The 15,880-nt window shown below is 38.5% G+C and overlaps 1 protein-coding gene across 2 annotated transcripts in view; it reads right to left on the bottom strand.

Moving 5' to 3' along the window:
- The window catches only part of COPS2 (COP9 signalosome subunit 2), a 58,852-nt gene extending 44,972 nt beyond the window's left edge, over positions 1–13,880 (bottom strand). Inside the window, exon 1 of one of the 2 annotated variants that reach the window (XM_036734409.1) lies at positions 13,562–13,880. In XM_036734409.1, coding sequence (XP_036590304.1) covers positions 13,562–13,615 — 54 coding nt within the window. In that variant the 5' untranslated portion in view covers positions 13,616–13,880. The remainder of the gene's footprint in view (positions 1–13,561) is intronic. The other variant, XM_036734408.1, reaches the window with a different exon arrangement.
- Between the last annotated feature and the right edge of the window lie 2,000 nt (positions 13,881–15,880).

Here is a 15,880-nt window from a genome sequence, read left to right as displayed (position 1 = left end):
GAGTAAAATAGTAATTGAAAGAAACAATGGATCACCTCCTGAAAGAGATCCCAAAATGAAAACTCCAAGGAATATGGAAGCCAAATTCCAGAACTATCAGGTCAAGGAGAAAACGCTGCAAGCAGCCAGAAAGAAACAATTCAAATATCAGGGAGTCACAGTCAGGATTACACAAGATTTAGCAGCTTCTAAATTAAAGGATTGGAGGGTTTGGAATATATTCTGGAAGGCAAAGGAGCTTGGATTACAACCAAGAATCAACTACCCAGCAAAAGTGAGCATAATCTTTCAGGGTAAAGGATTAATATTCAATGAAGTAGAGGACTTTCAAACTTTCCTGATGTAAAGACCAGAGTTGAACTGAAAAAATCTGATCTTCAAATACAAGACTCAAGAGAAGCATAAAAAGGTAAATAGGAAAGAAAAACATGGTATTCCATAATGTTGAACTGTTTACATCCCTACATGGGAAGATGATATTTGTAACTCTTAAGAAATGTATCTCTATTAGGGCAGTTAGAAATATGCTTAGACAGAGGGTGTGGGTATAAGTTGAGGTTGATGTGATGATAAAAAAGGGGGGTGGTGGTGAAAAAAAAAAGAATGCACTGGGAGAAGACAGGGGAAGGCAGAATGGGGTGAATTATATCACATGAAGAGGCATGAAAGACCTATTACAGTAGAGGGAAAGAAGGGAGGGAAGCAAGCATTGTTTGAACCTTACTCTCCTCGGATTTGGCTTAAAGAGGTAACAACATATACACTCAGTTGGGTAAAGAAATCTATCTTACCCTATAGGGAAGTAGGAGGGGAAAAGAGAAAAGAAAAAGGGGCATGCATGGTATTAGAAGGGAGGGCAGATTGATGGAGGTGGTGGTCAGAAGCAAAACACTGGTGAGGAGAGACAGGGTGAAAGGAGAGAGTGAAATATAAACAGGGGAGAAATAGAATGGAGGGAAATACAGTTAGTAATCATAACTGTAAATGTGAATGGGATGAACTCTCCCATTAAACAGAAGCAGACAGCAGAGTGGATTAAAAACCAGAATCCTACAATATGTTTTTATGAGAAACAAATCTGAAGCAGAGATACATACACACAGAATAAATGTAAAAGGCTGGAGTAGAATATATTATGCTTCAGCTGAAGTTAAAGAAGCAGGGATAGCAATACCGATCTCAGAGAAAGCAAAAACAAAAATAGGTCTAATTAAAAGAAACAAGGAAGGAAATTACATCTTGCTAAAATGTACCAAAGACAATGAAATAATATCAATACTAAACATACACATCAAGTAGTATAGCAACCAAATTCTCAGGAGAAATTAAGTGAGTTACAGGAAGAAATTGATAGCAATAGACAGAAGGACTTCAACATCCCCCCCTCCAAACTCAATAAATTTAACCTCAAAATAAAGAAGAAGGAAATTAGAGATGTGAACAGAATTTTAGAAAAGTTAGATATGGCAGACCTCTGGAGAAAATTGAATGGGGATAGAAAGAAATATACCTTTTTCTCAGCAAGAGTATGTAGGCCCTACACAGAAACTGACCATGTATTAGGGCATAAAAAAAACCTCACAATCTGATGCAGAAAGGCAGAAATATTAAGTGCATCCTTTTCAGATCATGATGCAATAAAAATTACAAGTAATAAAGGGCCATAGAAAGATAGGTTAAAAATTAATTAGAAACTAAATAATCTAATCCTAAAGAATGAGCGAATCAAATGACAAATCACAGAAACAATCAGTAATTTCATCAAAGAGAATGACAATAATGAGACAACACACGAAAATGTATGGGATGCAATCAAAACAGTACTTAAGGGAAATTATATATCTCTAAATGCTTACGTGAATGAAACAGAGAAAAAGCAGATCAATGAACTGGGCACACAATTTAAAAAGCTAGAAAAAGAACAAATTAAAAATCCCCAATTAAACACCAAATTAGAAATTCTGAAACTCAAAGGAGAGATTAATAAAATTGAAAGTAAGAAAACTGTTTAATATAAATAAATGAATGAATGTAAATAAAACTAAGAGCCAGTTTGTGAAGAAAAAAAAAACCCACAATAAAATAGATGAACCTTTGGTTAATTTGATTTAAAAATTAAGAAGAAAATCAAATTACTAGTATCAAAAATGAAAAGGATGAAGTCACCATAAATGAAGAAGAAATTAAAGCAACGATTAGGAGCTGTTCTACCCAACGGTATGTCAATAAACCTGACAATCTTAGTGAAATGGATGACTATTTACAAAAATAAAAAATTGCCCAGATAAACAGAGGAAGAAATAAAATACTTAAATAACCCTATTTTAGAAAAAGAAATTAAATAAGCCATTAATGAACCCCCTAAGAAAAAATCTCCAGAGCCAGATAGGTTTACAAGTGAATGCTACCAAATATCTAAGGAACAATTAATTAACTCCAATGCTATATAAACTATTTGGAAAAACAGGCGAAGAGTCCTACCAAATTCCTTTTATGACATAAATATAGTGCTGATACCTAAAACAGGAAAAGCCAAAACAGAGAAAGAAAATTATAGACCAATTTCCCTAATGAATATTGATGCCAAATTTTAAATAAAATATTAGTAAAGAGATTATAGCACTTTATCACCAGCATAATACACTATGACCAAGTGGGATTTATACCAGGAATGCAGGGCTGGTTTAATATTAGGAAAACTATTAGCATAACTGACCATATCAATAACAAAACAACAACAACAACAACAAAAAAATGATTATTTCATGAGATGCAGAAAAAGCTTTTGACAAAATACAGCACCCATGCCTACTAAAAACACTAGAGAGCAAAGGAATAAATGGAGCTTTCCTTAAAATGATAAGTAGTATCTATCCAAAACCATCAGCAAGCATTATCTGTAATGGGGATAAGTTAGAAGCCTTCCCAATAAGAACTGGGTGAAACAAAGGTGTCCATAATCGCCACAATCATTCAGTATTGCACTAGGAATGTTAGCTTTAGCAATAAGAGAAGAAAAATAAATTGAAGGAATTAGGACAGGCAATGAAGAAACAAAACTATCACTCTTTGCAAATGGTATGATGGTATGCTTAGAGAATCAACAAAAACACTAGTTGAAATAATTAACTTCAGCAAAGTTTCAGGATATAAAATAAACCCACACAAATCATCAGCATTTTTATATATTACCAACAAAGCCCAGCAGCAAGAGATAGAAAGAGAAATTCCATTTAAAATAACTGTAGACAATATAAAATACTTAGGAGTATACTTGCCAAGACAAACCCAGGAACTATATGAACACAATTATACAACACTTTTCACACAAAGTCAGATCTAAACAACTGGAAAAATATCAATTTCTCATGGATAGGCTGAGCTAATATAATAAAAATGACAATTCTACCTAAATTAATTTACTTATTCAGTGCCATACGAATCAAACTACCAACAAATTATTTTGCAGAGCTAGAAAAAATAATAAAATTGATCTGGAAGAACAATAGATCAAGAATATAAAGGAAATTAATTAAAAAAAAACACAAAAGAAGGTGGCCTGGCCATACTAGATCTAAAACTATATTATAAAATAAAAACTATATTATAAAACTATATTAAAACTATATTATAACTATATATTATATATAGCAATTATCCAAACAATTTGGTACTGGCTTAGAAATAGAGTGGTAGATCAGTGGAGTAGATTAGGTACACAAGACACAGTATAATACACTATAATAATCTACAGTTTGATAAACCCAAAGACTCCAGCTTCTGGCATAAGAATTCACTACTTGACAAAAACTGCTGGAAAAACTGGAAAACAGTATGGCAGAAACTAGGCATCTCATACCATATATCAAGATAAGGTCAAAATGTGTACATGATTTAGACATAAGCAAATTAGGAGAACAAGAAATAGTCTACCTGTCAGATCTATGGAGAATGGAAGAATTTATGACCAAACAAGAGATAGAGAACATTATGAAATGCAAAATGGATGATTTTGGTTATATTAAATTAAACAGATTTTATACAAACAAAACCAACACAACCAAGATTAAAAGGGAAGGAGAAAGATGGGAAACAATTTTTACAGTGTTTCTAATAAAGGCCTCATTTCTCAAATATAAATCGAACTGAATCAATTTTATAAGAATGAGTCATTCTCCAATTGATAAATGGTCAAAGGATATAAAGAGATTAAACTTTTCTATAGTTATACAAAAAATGCTCTAACTCACTACTGATTAGAGAAATGCAAATTAAATCAATTCTGAGGTATCACCTCACACCTATCAGATTGGCTAATATGACAGAAAAGGAAAATGATAAATGTTGGAAAAGATGTGGGAAAACTGGGACACTAATACATTGTTGGTGGAGTTATAAACTGACCCAACCATTTTGGAAAGCAATTTGGAACTGTGCCCAAAGGGCAATCAAACTCTGCATACCCTTTGATCCAGCAATACCACTACGAGGTCTGTATCCCAAAGAAATCATAAAAAAGGGAAAAGGACCTATATGTACAAAAATATTTATGGCAGCTCTTTTTGTGGTTGCAAAGAACTGGAAGTTGAGGGGATGCCCATCAATTGGGAAATGGCTGAACAAGTTGTGGTATATGAATGTAATGGAATGCTATTGTGCTATAAGAAATGATAAGCAGGTGGATTTCAGAAAAATCCTGGAAAGACCTACATGAACTGATACTGAGTGAAGTGAGAACCAGGAAAACACTGTACACAGTAACCGCAACATTGTGCAGTGTATCAACTATGACAGACTTGGCTCTTCTCAGCAATACAAAGATCCAAGACAATTCCAAAAGACTCATGATGGAAAATGCTATCCACATCCAGAGAACTATGGAGTCTAAATGCAGACCGAAGTATTCTATTTTCATTCCCCCCGCTCCCCAATACCACCCTCCCCACTTTTTCTTTTTGTTCTGTTTCTTCTTTTACAACATGATTAATGTGGAAATACATTTACATGATTGCACATGTATAACCTATATCAGGTTGCTTGCGTCTTGGGGAGGAAGTTATGAGGGAAGGATGGAGAAAATTTGGAGAAATTTTTATAATAAATGAATGTCGAAAACTATCTTTACATGTAATTGGAAAAAATAAAATTCTATTTCCAAATACACACAAACACACACACACACACAGAAGTAGGAAATAAACAGAGGGAAGGCACTAGAATTAAGAGGGTTTGGGAAAGGCTTCTTGTAGATGATGGAATTTTAGTTGGGAATTAAAGAAATCCAGAGAAGTCAGTAGGCAGAGATGAGAGGGAGAGCATTCCAGGTGTTGGGGGAAGTTAGAGAAAATACCCAAAGCCAATAGATATAATGTCTTGTTTACGGAATAGCAAGGGGGCCAGGAGTCAGATATAAGAAGACTGGAAATGGGGGCAAGGTTATGATGGGCTTGGAATGTGTATTTGACCCTGGGAGGCAATAGGAACCACTTGAGTTTGAATAGGGGAATGACAAGGGCAGACTAACCAGTCCTTTAGGAAAATCACTGGTATTTGAGAGGGAAGAGACAACTCCCACCTACTAGGTGGGAGAGACCCACCAGCAGGTTTAAATTCGCTTTACAACTTCTAACATTTAAATTAACAAATTTTAATGCATTAAACAGAAACTTTTCAGCCTCATCAGCATTCTTTTTATTTACTCCCATTTACTCTTCCTTTTATATCACTGGAGTTAGGTTGTGGTTAGTGCATACTCTATTCTTCTGGTTCTGATTTTTTTTCTTCTGTATTATCTAATATAAAGGCCTTTCCATATTTCTTCAGATTCCTCATGCATGTTATCTTAACTGTTCTGTGGTATTCCATCTCATGAACATGGAATGATTTAACCATTCTTTTATTGCTGGACATTTGGGTTATTTCCAGTTTTTTTTTTAATTGCAAATAATGCCGCTATTAAAAGAACTTTTAAAGATAGCTTAAAGTTGGACATGAGAATGCATACCTGAAATCCTAGCTGCCTAAGAGACAGAGACTAGAGGATCTCTTGAGCTTACATGGACTATACCAATAGTGCCATTTAGATGAGTATAGGGAAAAAGGAGGGTGAAGGGAACAGCCCAGGTTCAGGCAGGAAACTCAGTGGTCAAAGTTCCCAGGCTGATCAGAGTGGGACCCAGCCAGTCATGAGTAGTCACTCTATTTCTAGTCTGGCCAAGATAGAGAGAACCAGTTGGGGTGGGGGGGATAAAAACGCAACTCTTCAGAGTAAAGGGTGTTTCTAAAGTCTGGACACATGGACAAAAATGCGTATTTTCAAGAAATGAAATGAATGAAATTTTCAACATTTTATTTAATTGGAATATTAACAAATAACATCTTCAATATGATTTCCATCATTTGTGATACAAAGGTTGATGAGCTTTGCAATATTCATGTGAACTCGATGCAATAACTCCATATCGCAGTCAATTTTAGCACATTCACTCTCTATACATTCATTCAAGCGTGTTACATCTGTGATTTTCATTGAGTACACCTTCTCCTTTGGCATACCCCAGAAAAAGAAGTCAAGGGGGCCAAGGTCTGTTAATATTCCAAAATATTTCAAAATATGCATTTTTCCTATGTGTCCAGACTTTAGCAACACCCTGTATATTCCCAACCATAGGTCCTAATCTTTTAAGTTTATTCTGCTTTGGCAATTCTCTCTCCTGTCAATCATTTAGTCTGGATCTTTTCTATTTTCATCATACAGGGTACTACTATGAATAATAAGACCAATCAAAAAATATATACTAGAGTACATACTGAAAAGAAAAATGGATAAATATGTGTTAAGTACTATGCTAAGAGTTGGGAAAACAAATGGGAAAAAACATTCCTAGCTCTCAAGGAGCTCATAGATGAGGGAGATACACAAATAATTATATATAAACAAGATACATATATAGGATAAATTAGAGATCATAAACAGAGAAAAAGGACTAGAATTAAAGGAGATCTGGAAAGGCTTCTAGTTAAAGACGGGATTTTAACCAGGATTTGAAAGAGGCCAGGAGACAGTAATGAGGAGGGAGAGTTCCTGGTATGGTGCACAGATAGTAAAAATGTATCTAGTAGGGAGATGGAATATGTGTGTGGGGAGTTAGGGGGGTGGGGTGGGGAAGCAGGGGAGAGAACTAAGATATAAGAAGTCAAAAAAGGGAAGAGGTCGAGTTATAAAGAACTTTGAATGTCAAACAGAATTTTATATTTGATCCTAGAGGTGGTAAGGAGCCACTGGAATCTATTTACCGAAGAGGGAGGTGACATGGCCAGATCTTCAGTTTAGGAAGATCAATGTGATAGCAGCTAGTGGAAGACGGATTAGTTGGGAGAAATTTGAGGAAGGGAGACCAATCAGAAGGCTGACTAATCAGAAAGCTACTGCCAAATGCCAGATGTGAGAGGATAAGAACCTGCATTAGGTTGGCTGGCAGTGTTAGAGAAGAGAAGGGGAAATAAATACATGAGAGACTTAAGGTAGAAGCTATAGAATTTAGCAACAGATTGAATGTGGTGGGTGAGAGAGGAGTTGAGGATAACACCTAAGCAAGTCTGAGTGACAGGGAAGATGGGTGACAGCAATATCCTTAATAATAGGAACATCTGGGAGAGAAGGCTTGAGGAGAAAAGATAATAAGTTCAGTTTTGGACAGGTTGAGTTTTAGATATCTACAAGCCATCTAATTCAAGATGTCCAAAAAGTAGTTGTTCACTTGTCCAAACAGCAGTTCACATTCAGATAGTATCTTAAGGATTCCTCACTTTCCTTAATAGCAATTCTGTAAATTAGGTAGTGTTAACATTATCCCAACTTAACATATCAAGAAACTTAGGCTCAGAGAAGTTGTGACTTGCCCAGACACACACAGCTAATAAACATCTGAACTTGTTCTCCTGACTCCATATCTAGTGCTCTTTCCATTACACCTCCCAGTTCTGTCATTTACTTTCTTTATGTCCTTGGTCCAAGTTAACTGTTCTGGGCTTCAGTGTCCTCATCTTTAAAATTGAGAAGGCTGAACAAGATGACTTCCAATGTCTCTACCAGATACAGACTGATGATTCTATTACACCATACCTTTGTTCTAACGATGTCTTCTTTGCTTAAAACTATCTTCAAAAATGTGCCAAACAAATAACCCTTATTATTTTGTAGTCATAATGCTTATTCACTAGATTTGGCTTTCCATCAATTTGGATGTTTCAAAAAATTAAAATGATTTTCAAAGCATGAAGATTCACTAGTAATTCAAAAGACCAGGCAGCCAATGCTGAAAACCATTCAGAATGAAGTGTTCATAGAATCACAGATTTAGAGCTCAAAACAATTTCAGGCTAATTTAATCTTCTCATTTTCAAAATGTGGAAACTCAGATCCAGAAAGGTTGAGCGACTTGCTCTAGGTCACAGAGCTATTGGAGTAAGGGTCTTTTGACTACAGGTCTAAGCGTTCCTTCAACTGTACTATGCTACCTCTCTAAATGTTTTCTAAAAAATGTTCTCAGCACTGGCAGATTAAAATATGTGCCTCCCAATATGATTATTTTGAAGGGAACAATACCCTTCTGTATGTATACTTATTTTTTGAAAAACCAGTCACACCTTAACATTTACAGTCACCCTTTCTTGAAATAATGCAAATTTAATCCCACACACATTTCAAGAATGACCATATGATCATGTTTACATAAGGATATGGTAATATTTTTTGTTTTGCTGCAATGTCTTTCTTGATGATGCCCAACACTTAAACGGCCTTTTACGACTATGGCAGGATAGTATGCCTCTGTCCTTTGGAAACTACAATAGCTATCCTGGATTGTGGTAGCTCATTCAGGGCATTCTTTTTAGGCTTGTGGTTTGCATTTTTTTATCTTCAAATGGACTATATACTCTTGTTAAAACTTTTCTGCCACTTCTCTGTTTAAGAATGATTTTGTATTCCATTTCCATCAAATTGACTCTTCTCAGTCCAAAACATATCATTTGCTAACTTAAAATCTACATCCTTATTATAACATTAGAAATCAATCTCCAATATGCAGAAAAATAATTTTCTATGATGACACCGTTAACAAGAGGATAAAGTATATAAGACCACTTTTTAAAACATGAACAATAAAAGTGTTTTGGAAAAACATGCTATATAATACAAGAGGAATACTAGTAAACATCCTACTAGGTTTACTATACTTTCTTGATAATTTTTATTCAAATAAATGCACATAACTGTACTCAACAACATCTAAATACTTACGATTTACAGGTACTGCACTAACACATTAGAGTCTTATTATATGATTCACTACAGAATGGCATTTGGTATAGTACAGAGTTGTACTGATTGCTTTTCAGAGAGGTTAGTATTGGAAGTACCTGGCAAATTCATTAAATCATGATAGCTCATAGTCAAATTTCAGTATAGGTAACTCACCAATGGCATTGTTTTAATTAAAAGAATTTTCATAAATTAACTTTGTAATAAATATTGAGAGTTTTAAGTATGGAACATAGCTATAGATCTGCAAAGCTTGCACTAACCTAAAGCACATTTATTAATCCTCCTATTGCTGCTCCTTGTATCATGAGGCAAAGAAAACACATGTGTCAGCTGACAACAAATACCATGCTCCCATCTAAATCAAGTAAGAACATACTAGAAAGGAGAGATAAAATATATTGAATTTCTTCTAGGCTTGCTGCTTATTTTTTTTTAAATTAAGCCTGTTTTCATTCCTTTTAGACCTTGGGTACACAGACCAATGACTACTTTCATACGTGATGTAATGATACAGTTTTAGATAAACACAGATCCTACTGTCTAAGATATTATTGTATGACAGTATATTCTCTAAATCTGTAAGAATACTGGTTTAATGAGACAGGCTTTTGAAAAAATAAACAATTTGGATTCATTGAAATCAGCCTACATCCAGTCCTATCTTCTATTCCTCCTCCACCACGAGCTAAGAAGATATAGAGTCCTGGTGTGAAGATGAACAAAAACGACTAAATAAAACATAGTACCCGGAGTCTAAGAACTTCTGGTCTAGATGGGAAAACAAAAATAGAAAATACTTTGACTCATCTAATGTATCCAATCAGTTACCAAGTCTTGTATTTATATGACCTCATCTCTCACATATCCACTTAGTTGCCAAGTCTTGTCAATTTTACTTCTTTAACATCTTTCCCCTGGACTACTGCAATAGACTCTTATTTAGCTTCCCTCTCAAACCTCTCCTCATTCTAAGACATCCAGTACACTGATGCCCAAATGACTTTCCCAAACTGCAAGATTCATTATGGCACTGCCATGTCTTCAATAAACTCCAATGCTTGCTGATTACCTAGGGGATGACAAACTTTTGTTTGGCACCTAAAGCTCTTCACAACTTGGCCCCTTTCTACTTTTACAGTTTATACACTAATACCCTCCACACATTCTCCAATACACACATACTGGCCTGCTTGCTGTTACACAGGTGTTCCATCTCTAGTTTCTTGTAACTTTGGACTGTTCACCATTCCTTAAATGCACTATCTCCTCACTTCCACCTCTTGGAACTGCTGATAGTTTCTTTCAAGACTCAGCTCAAGTGCTATCTTCAACAAGAAGCTTTTTCTGATGTACTCCAGTTGGCAGTTTAACTCCCTTCCAAAACTAGCCAGTACTCATTTTGTATATATCCTATATATACATAAATATGGGCATCTAGGTGGCACAATGGATAGAGTGCTGGGCCTGGAGTCAGGAAGAAATCTACCTGATTTCAAATCCGGCCTCAGATACTTCCTAGCTGTGTGACTGTGGGCAAGTCACTTAACCCTGTTTGCCTCAGTATCCTCCTCTGAAAAATGAGTTGGAGAAGGAAATGGCAAATCACTCCAGTATCTTTGCCAAGAAAATCCCAAATGAGGTCACTACTGAATAACAATATATAAATATATGTATGTATGTGTGTGTGTGTGTGTGTGTGTGTGTGTGTGTGTACACTGTCTCTACCTTAAGAATATAAGCTCCTTGAAGGCCTGTGAGGTTTCATTTTCATCTTCATATCCACAGTCCCTGACACATAGTAGACGTTAATTAATTACTTATTGATTCAAAAATTAAAAAAGGTTTTTTACTTCATTATACAGGATTAGTTAAAAAAATTATTTAATTCCGAAAATTTACCCCCCCAAATTAGAGTTACATAGTGAATGTTATATTTTGCATTCTAGTTTTGACCTCATCTCAAGGTGGAAAAAATATGGTAAAGTTCAAGTATTTTACGTTTAATCAAAATTCTTGTTGAAAATTACTTGGCCACTTAAAGAGACAATAAAAACAATCTCATCATTATTATATAATTTCTCAAAATGACTAAGTTAATCATAGAATTGTGAGCCATGAAACAGGATAAAAACTTTCATTTCTGGTGCAGTGAATAGAGCACCTGCCTTGGAGTTAGGAGTACCTGAGTTCAAATCTGACCTCAGACACTTGACACACTTACCAGCCCCTGTGACCTTGGGCAAGTCACTTAACCCCAACTGCCCTGCCTTCCCTCCTCCAAAAGAAAAAAACAAATAAAAAACCCTTTTGTTTCTAAATCTTATTTAGGTAGAAGAGAATAAACAGAAGTAAAGCAAGCGTTTGAGGAACACTCTAGATCAGGCTTTTTAACCTAGAGGTCCCTAAACTTATTAGATGAGGGGAAAAAATTACATTTTAATTTCATCAATTTCTAATTGAAATTTAGAATTTTCCCAATTATGAAAAACATCATCCTGAAAAGGGGTACACAAATTGCAGCAAACTGCCAAAGGAGTCATTACATGAAAAAGGCTTTAAGAACTTTTGTTCAAAATAGTTAGGAAAAGATCTGATTAAAAAGTAAAGATTCCAAAAAAAAAGAAAGGTAACTAAATTTAAAGAACTAGCAACAAATTCCTGGGGAACTGATTTTATTATCTTTTTTTTAAACTAATATGCAAGTAGCTTTCCTACAGTGATGGAATGAGTATATACTGTTAAGTGATTTTGAGTTAGAGAATCTAGGTTCAAACCTTATCTCTGTGTGTGACTTTGATCAAGTTACTTTCCTGGGTGGTCTTGGTTTCCTCATCTGTAAAATGAAGACACTGAACTAGAAGGTCTAAAACTCTCTAATTTTCCAAATATAAATTTTCAGATATGTACTAAATAACGCACAAGTCATCCCAAGTATCAGCGTGTCTACAAATTTAGTGAAATATAACTTTTAAAGACTTCACAAACCCACAGTCCCATATCCCTATGACACAATTGCTCCTTCTTCTAAAAATGGAAGATACTGATTTCAAATAATTTTTATCTCTATACAAAAAGCCATTAGTTAACTTAAAATATTTTATTAGGATCTTAAATAGCCATTGCATCCCATGTGGTGGGGGAAAAAAATTCTGTAAAACTACATCTCAGGTACTTTGCTAAAGAACTTTACAATTAAAAAACATGGGTGAAGCATGACCTAAGAAAACAAAGTGCAACAAGCCCGGTACGCATGTAATAAACACCAACAGCAAAGTAACCCAGGTAGCGGATTCCAACTCCTCTTTATTGCCCAAGTCAGATTTTCTTGTATAACAGCAAACTGTATTAAAACTTTACCAAGTTCTACTTTATATTTCAGGCCTTTCCCGAATTATTTCTTCAATCTTCCCTAGCTGTTATAAGAACTCAACTGGGTGAATCGAAGATTTTCTGCCTCGGAGACACTTTTTACTAAGAATCCTGGAAATGTTTAAGTCAAGGGGAGAAAAAAAAGACGACCCACAATTTTTTTTCCAATTTGTAAGTAAAAACAAAATATCCCCTGCTTTTGTCTTCATCCAAGGTGAGAGAAGGAAGGATTCCGTAAATCCATTTTTCCCCCTTTTTATGGGGTCCAGGGGAGAGGAAGGGTCGATCTTCTGACCTCTCCACCTGCACAGCTCCCCCAAATTCAGTCTGACCCTGAAAGATCCCACTCTTCCCGGAGAAGACGCCCCAAGTAGCAACCGCGGTTTGGCCTGGCAGACGCTGCCCAGTCCCCTCCACCCGCGAGTCCCGGGGGGGAGGGGAGCGGAGGGGCCCGGCCCGGGCCCGGCCTGAAAGGGCAACGCTCGGGCCTAGGCGGCCGCGCCGGCCCCGAGACGGCTCTGGCGGGCGCGCGGGAGCGGGCGGAGCGCGGCCCGGCCGGTGTTGGCAGGCCCGACCGGACGAGGGCCGGGGGCGCGGGACGGCCCACCCCCGGCAGCCCCTTCGCGCCGGGCGCCCCGTCCCTCTCGGCCCTCGTCCGTCCTTCCCTCCTCCCGCCGGCCGGGGGAGTCGGGCCAGCGCCGGATGCGGGGAGGGGGCGGAGGAGGTAAACTCGTCCTGTCACTGCATCCGGAGAGCCTGGAAGGGGGACGCGCTCTGAGGGGGCGAGGCCGCGGCCCCCCGCCGCTCCCGCCCCGGCAGCCAAGCGCTGCCTCCAGCCCCGGGTACCCGTCCCCAGCACCTCACCAGGTCGTAGTCCTCCTCATCATCGCACATGAAATCATCCTCCATGTCAGACATCTTGGCCGGGAGGGGGGGAAGGGAAAGGGGGGGAGGAGAAACTGGAGACAACCTCCTCCCACAATCCTCCGCGCGGAGCGGAGTCACCCCCACAATCCGCCGCACCGCCCTCCTTTTCGTCCAGGCGAGGAGCAGGACGTTTCCGTGCGGAACGGATGTGCTTGGAGCTGAGGGGATCCGCTACGACGGTGAAAGGGAGCGCGCAGCTAAGCTGCCCGCCCTTCCTGCGAGGCGGTCTGTGCCTTAGCAACTTACCCTAGCAACTGAGCCTAGCAACCGTGGGATCCGGCGGCCGGAAGCCAGGGCTGCGGAAGCCCTGGGAGAGTTTTTGGAAACTTGACACGCTGCCTGAGCCGGCTCCAGCTTTGAGACCGAGGGAAGAGCCTCTGCCCTTACTTCATTGCCTGGGAGGTTGGGGACACTCCCTTAGGCTGGTGAAAGTAGAGGGGGAACAAGGCCTTAGAAATGAGCCCCTTCCGCCCCTCGTGTCTACCTTCTTCCCCGACTCTGGGGAGAGTTTACGGGGTAGTCCTGGAGAAAAATCTTTTTAAAAAGCAGATACCTTATAACGCAGTGTGCTCGTGGTACTTAAGAGCAGGTCGTTGTCGTTTTGTTGGCACCTACGATTCTTTGGCTTAGACTTGGACGCTGTTGGTTAGAAAACTCCCCCTACCTAAGCAATTACTCCGCAATTTCCCTTCTCTGAGAGTTGCCTAGGGGCACTGAGCGGTTGTCAATCAATCAAGGAATGAACAGGCATTTATTCTACGTCTCCTTTGTGCCGGGTACACGGGGCTAGGTTTGGGGGTGCAGAGATTCTATACACACATGCACATATGGATTATATCTATAGATCAATGTTTGCCTCTATGACAGCTCCGCACCCCAGGCGCTTACATTCTTCCGAGGGGAAGGACGCGCACACATACCTGAATACAAAATACTGGGCGTCCCAAAAGTCTCAGCCTGCGCTTTAAGCTTTAGTGGCTATTTGGGACATCCTGTATATATCTGGAACTTGATGTCTCTTAGGCATTTTATTCTCAGCTTATCCAAAACCGAACTCGTTATCTTTCCCCAAAACCTTTCCCACTCCCTGATTTCTCAGTTACTGTTGAGAGGTACCCTCCCAGGCATCTGGGTTTACAATCTCTGTGCCACTCTCAACTCCTCATTCTGGGAATGCTTGTCATTTCTACGTTTGTAACTTCTCTCATATGTCCCCTTCTGGCCTCTGACATTGCCACTATCCTGGTGCAAGCCTTTATCACCTCATGCCCGGACTTATATATTTAAATAGCCTTCTGGTTGGTCACCCTCAAGTCTCTCCCCACTCACGTCCATCTTCTCAGCAGTCAAATTGATCTTTCTAAAGCTGAGGTGTGACTGTGTCACACCACCACCCCCACCCCGGTGGTTTTATTTAGTCAACTCCAGTGACTCCCTGTTGCCTACAGGATCAAATATAAAATCTGGCTTATGAAGTCCCCCATAATCTGGCTCTTTCCTACCTTTCCAGTTTTTTTTACACTCCCATACCCCATTCCTCATGTACTCTAAAATCTAGTGACACAGGCCTTGCTGTTCCTCACAAACCAGGCATCTCCCGATTCCCATCATTTTCACTGACTGTCGCCCATGCCTGGAACTCTACCCCTCTTCATCTCTGCCTCCTAGTTTCCCTGCCTTCCTTAGTCTCATGTTCTCCAGGAAGCCTTTCTTGATGCTCTTTAATGCTAGTACCTTCCCTCTGTTGATTTTCTCCATTTTTATCCTGAATATATCTTGTTTGTATTTATTTGCATGTGGTCTCTCCCATTATGTTGTAAACTCCTGAGAGCAGGGACTGTCTTTTGTCTTTCTTTTTATCCCCATCCGTAGCATGGTGCTTGGCACATAGTAGGCACTTAATAAATAAATTGATTGATTAGCTGATTACAAAGTAAATACAAGATGATTTGATGGAAGTAGACGCTGGCAGCTATGGAGATTTGTAAACGTCTAGGAGGTAGTTCTTGAACTGAGCTTTGGAAGAAAGGTAGCTTTCTAAGAAGAAAAAGGAAAAAGGGAGGGCATTCCAGGCCATGCAGCACTAGGCTGTGCAGAGGCATGGAGACAGAAGATATAATTTCGGTATATGAAGAAGAGCATATAGGCCAGTTTAGCTGGAAAGAAGAGTGCATAATGGGGAGTAATGTGTAATAAGGTCGGAAATGTAGTTTGGAGTCAGATTATGAGTCATAGACTCAGTAAGTGGTGTAGTAA

This window comes from Trichosurus vulpecula, chromosome 8, assembly GCF_011100635.1.
Source record: "Trichosurus vulpecula isolate mTriVul1 chromosome 8, mTriVul1.pri, whole genome shotgun sequence".
In the NCBI taxonomy this organism is placed as follows: Eukaryota; Metazoa; Chordata; class Mammalia; order Diprotodontia; family Phalangeridae; genus Trichosurus; species Trichosurus vulpecula.
Note: the sequence above shows the minus strand (reverse complement) of the source record. Positions and strands in the feature narration are given on the sequence as shown.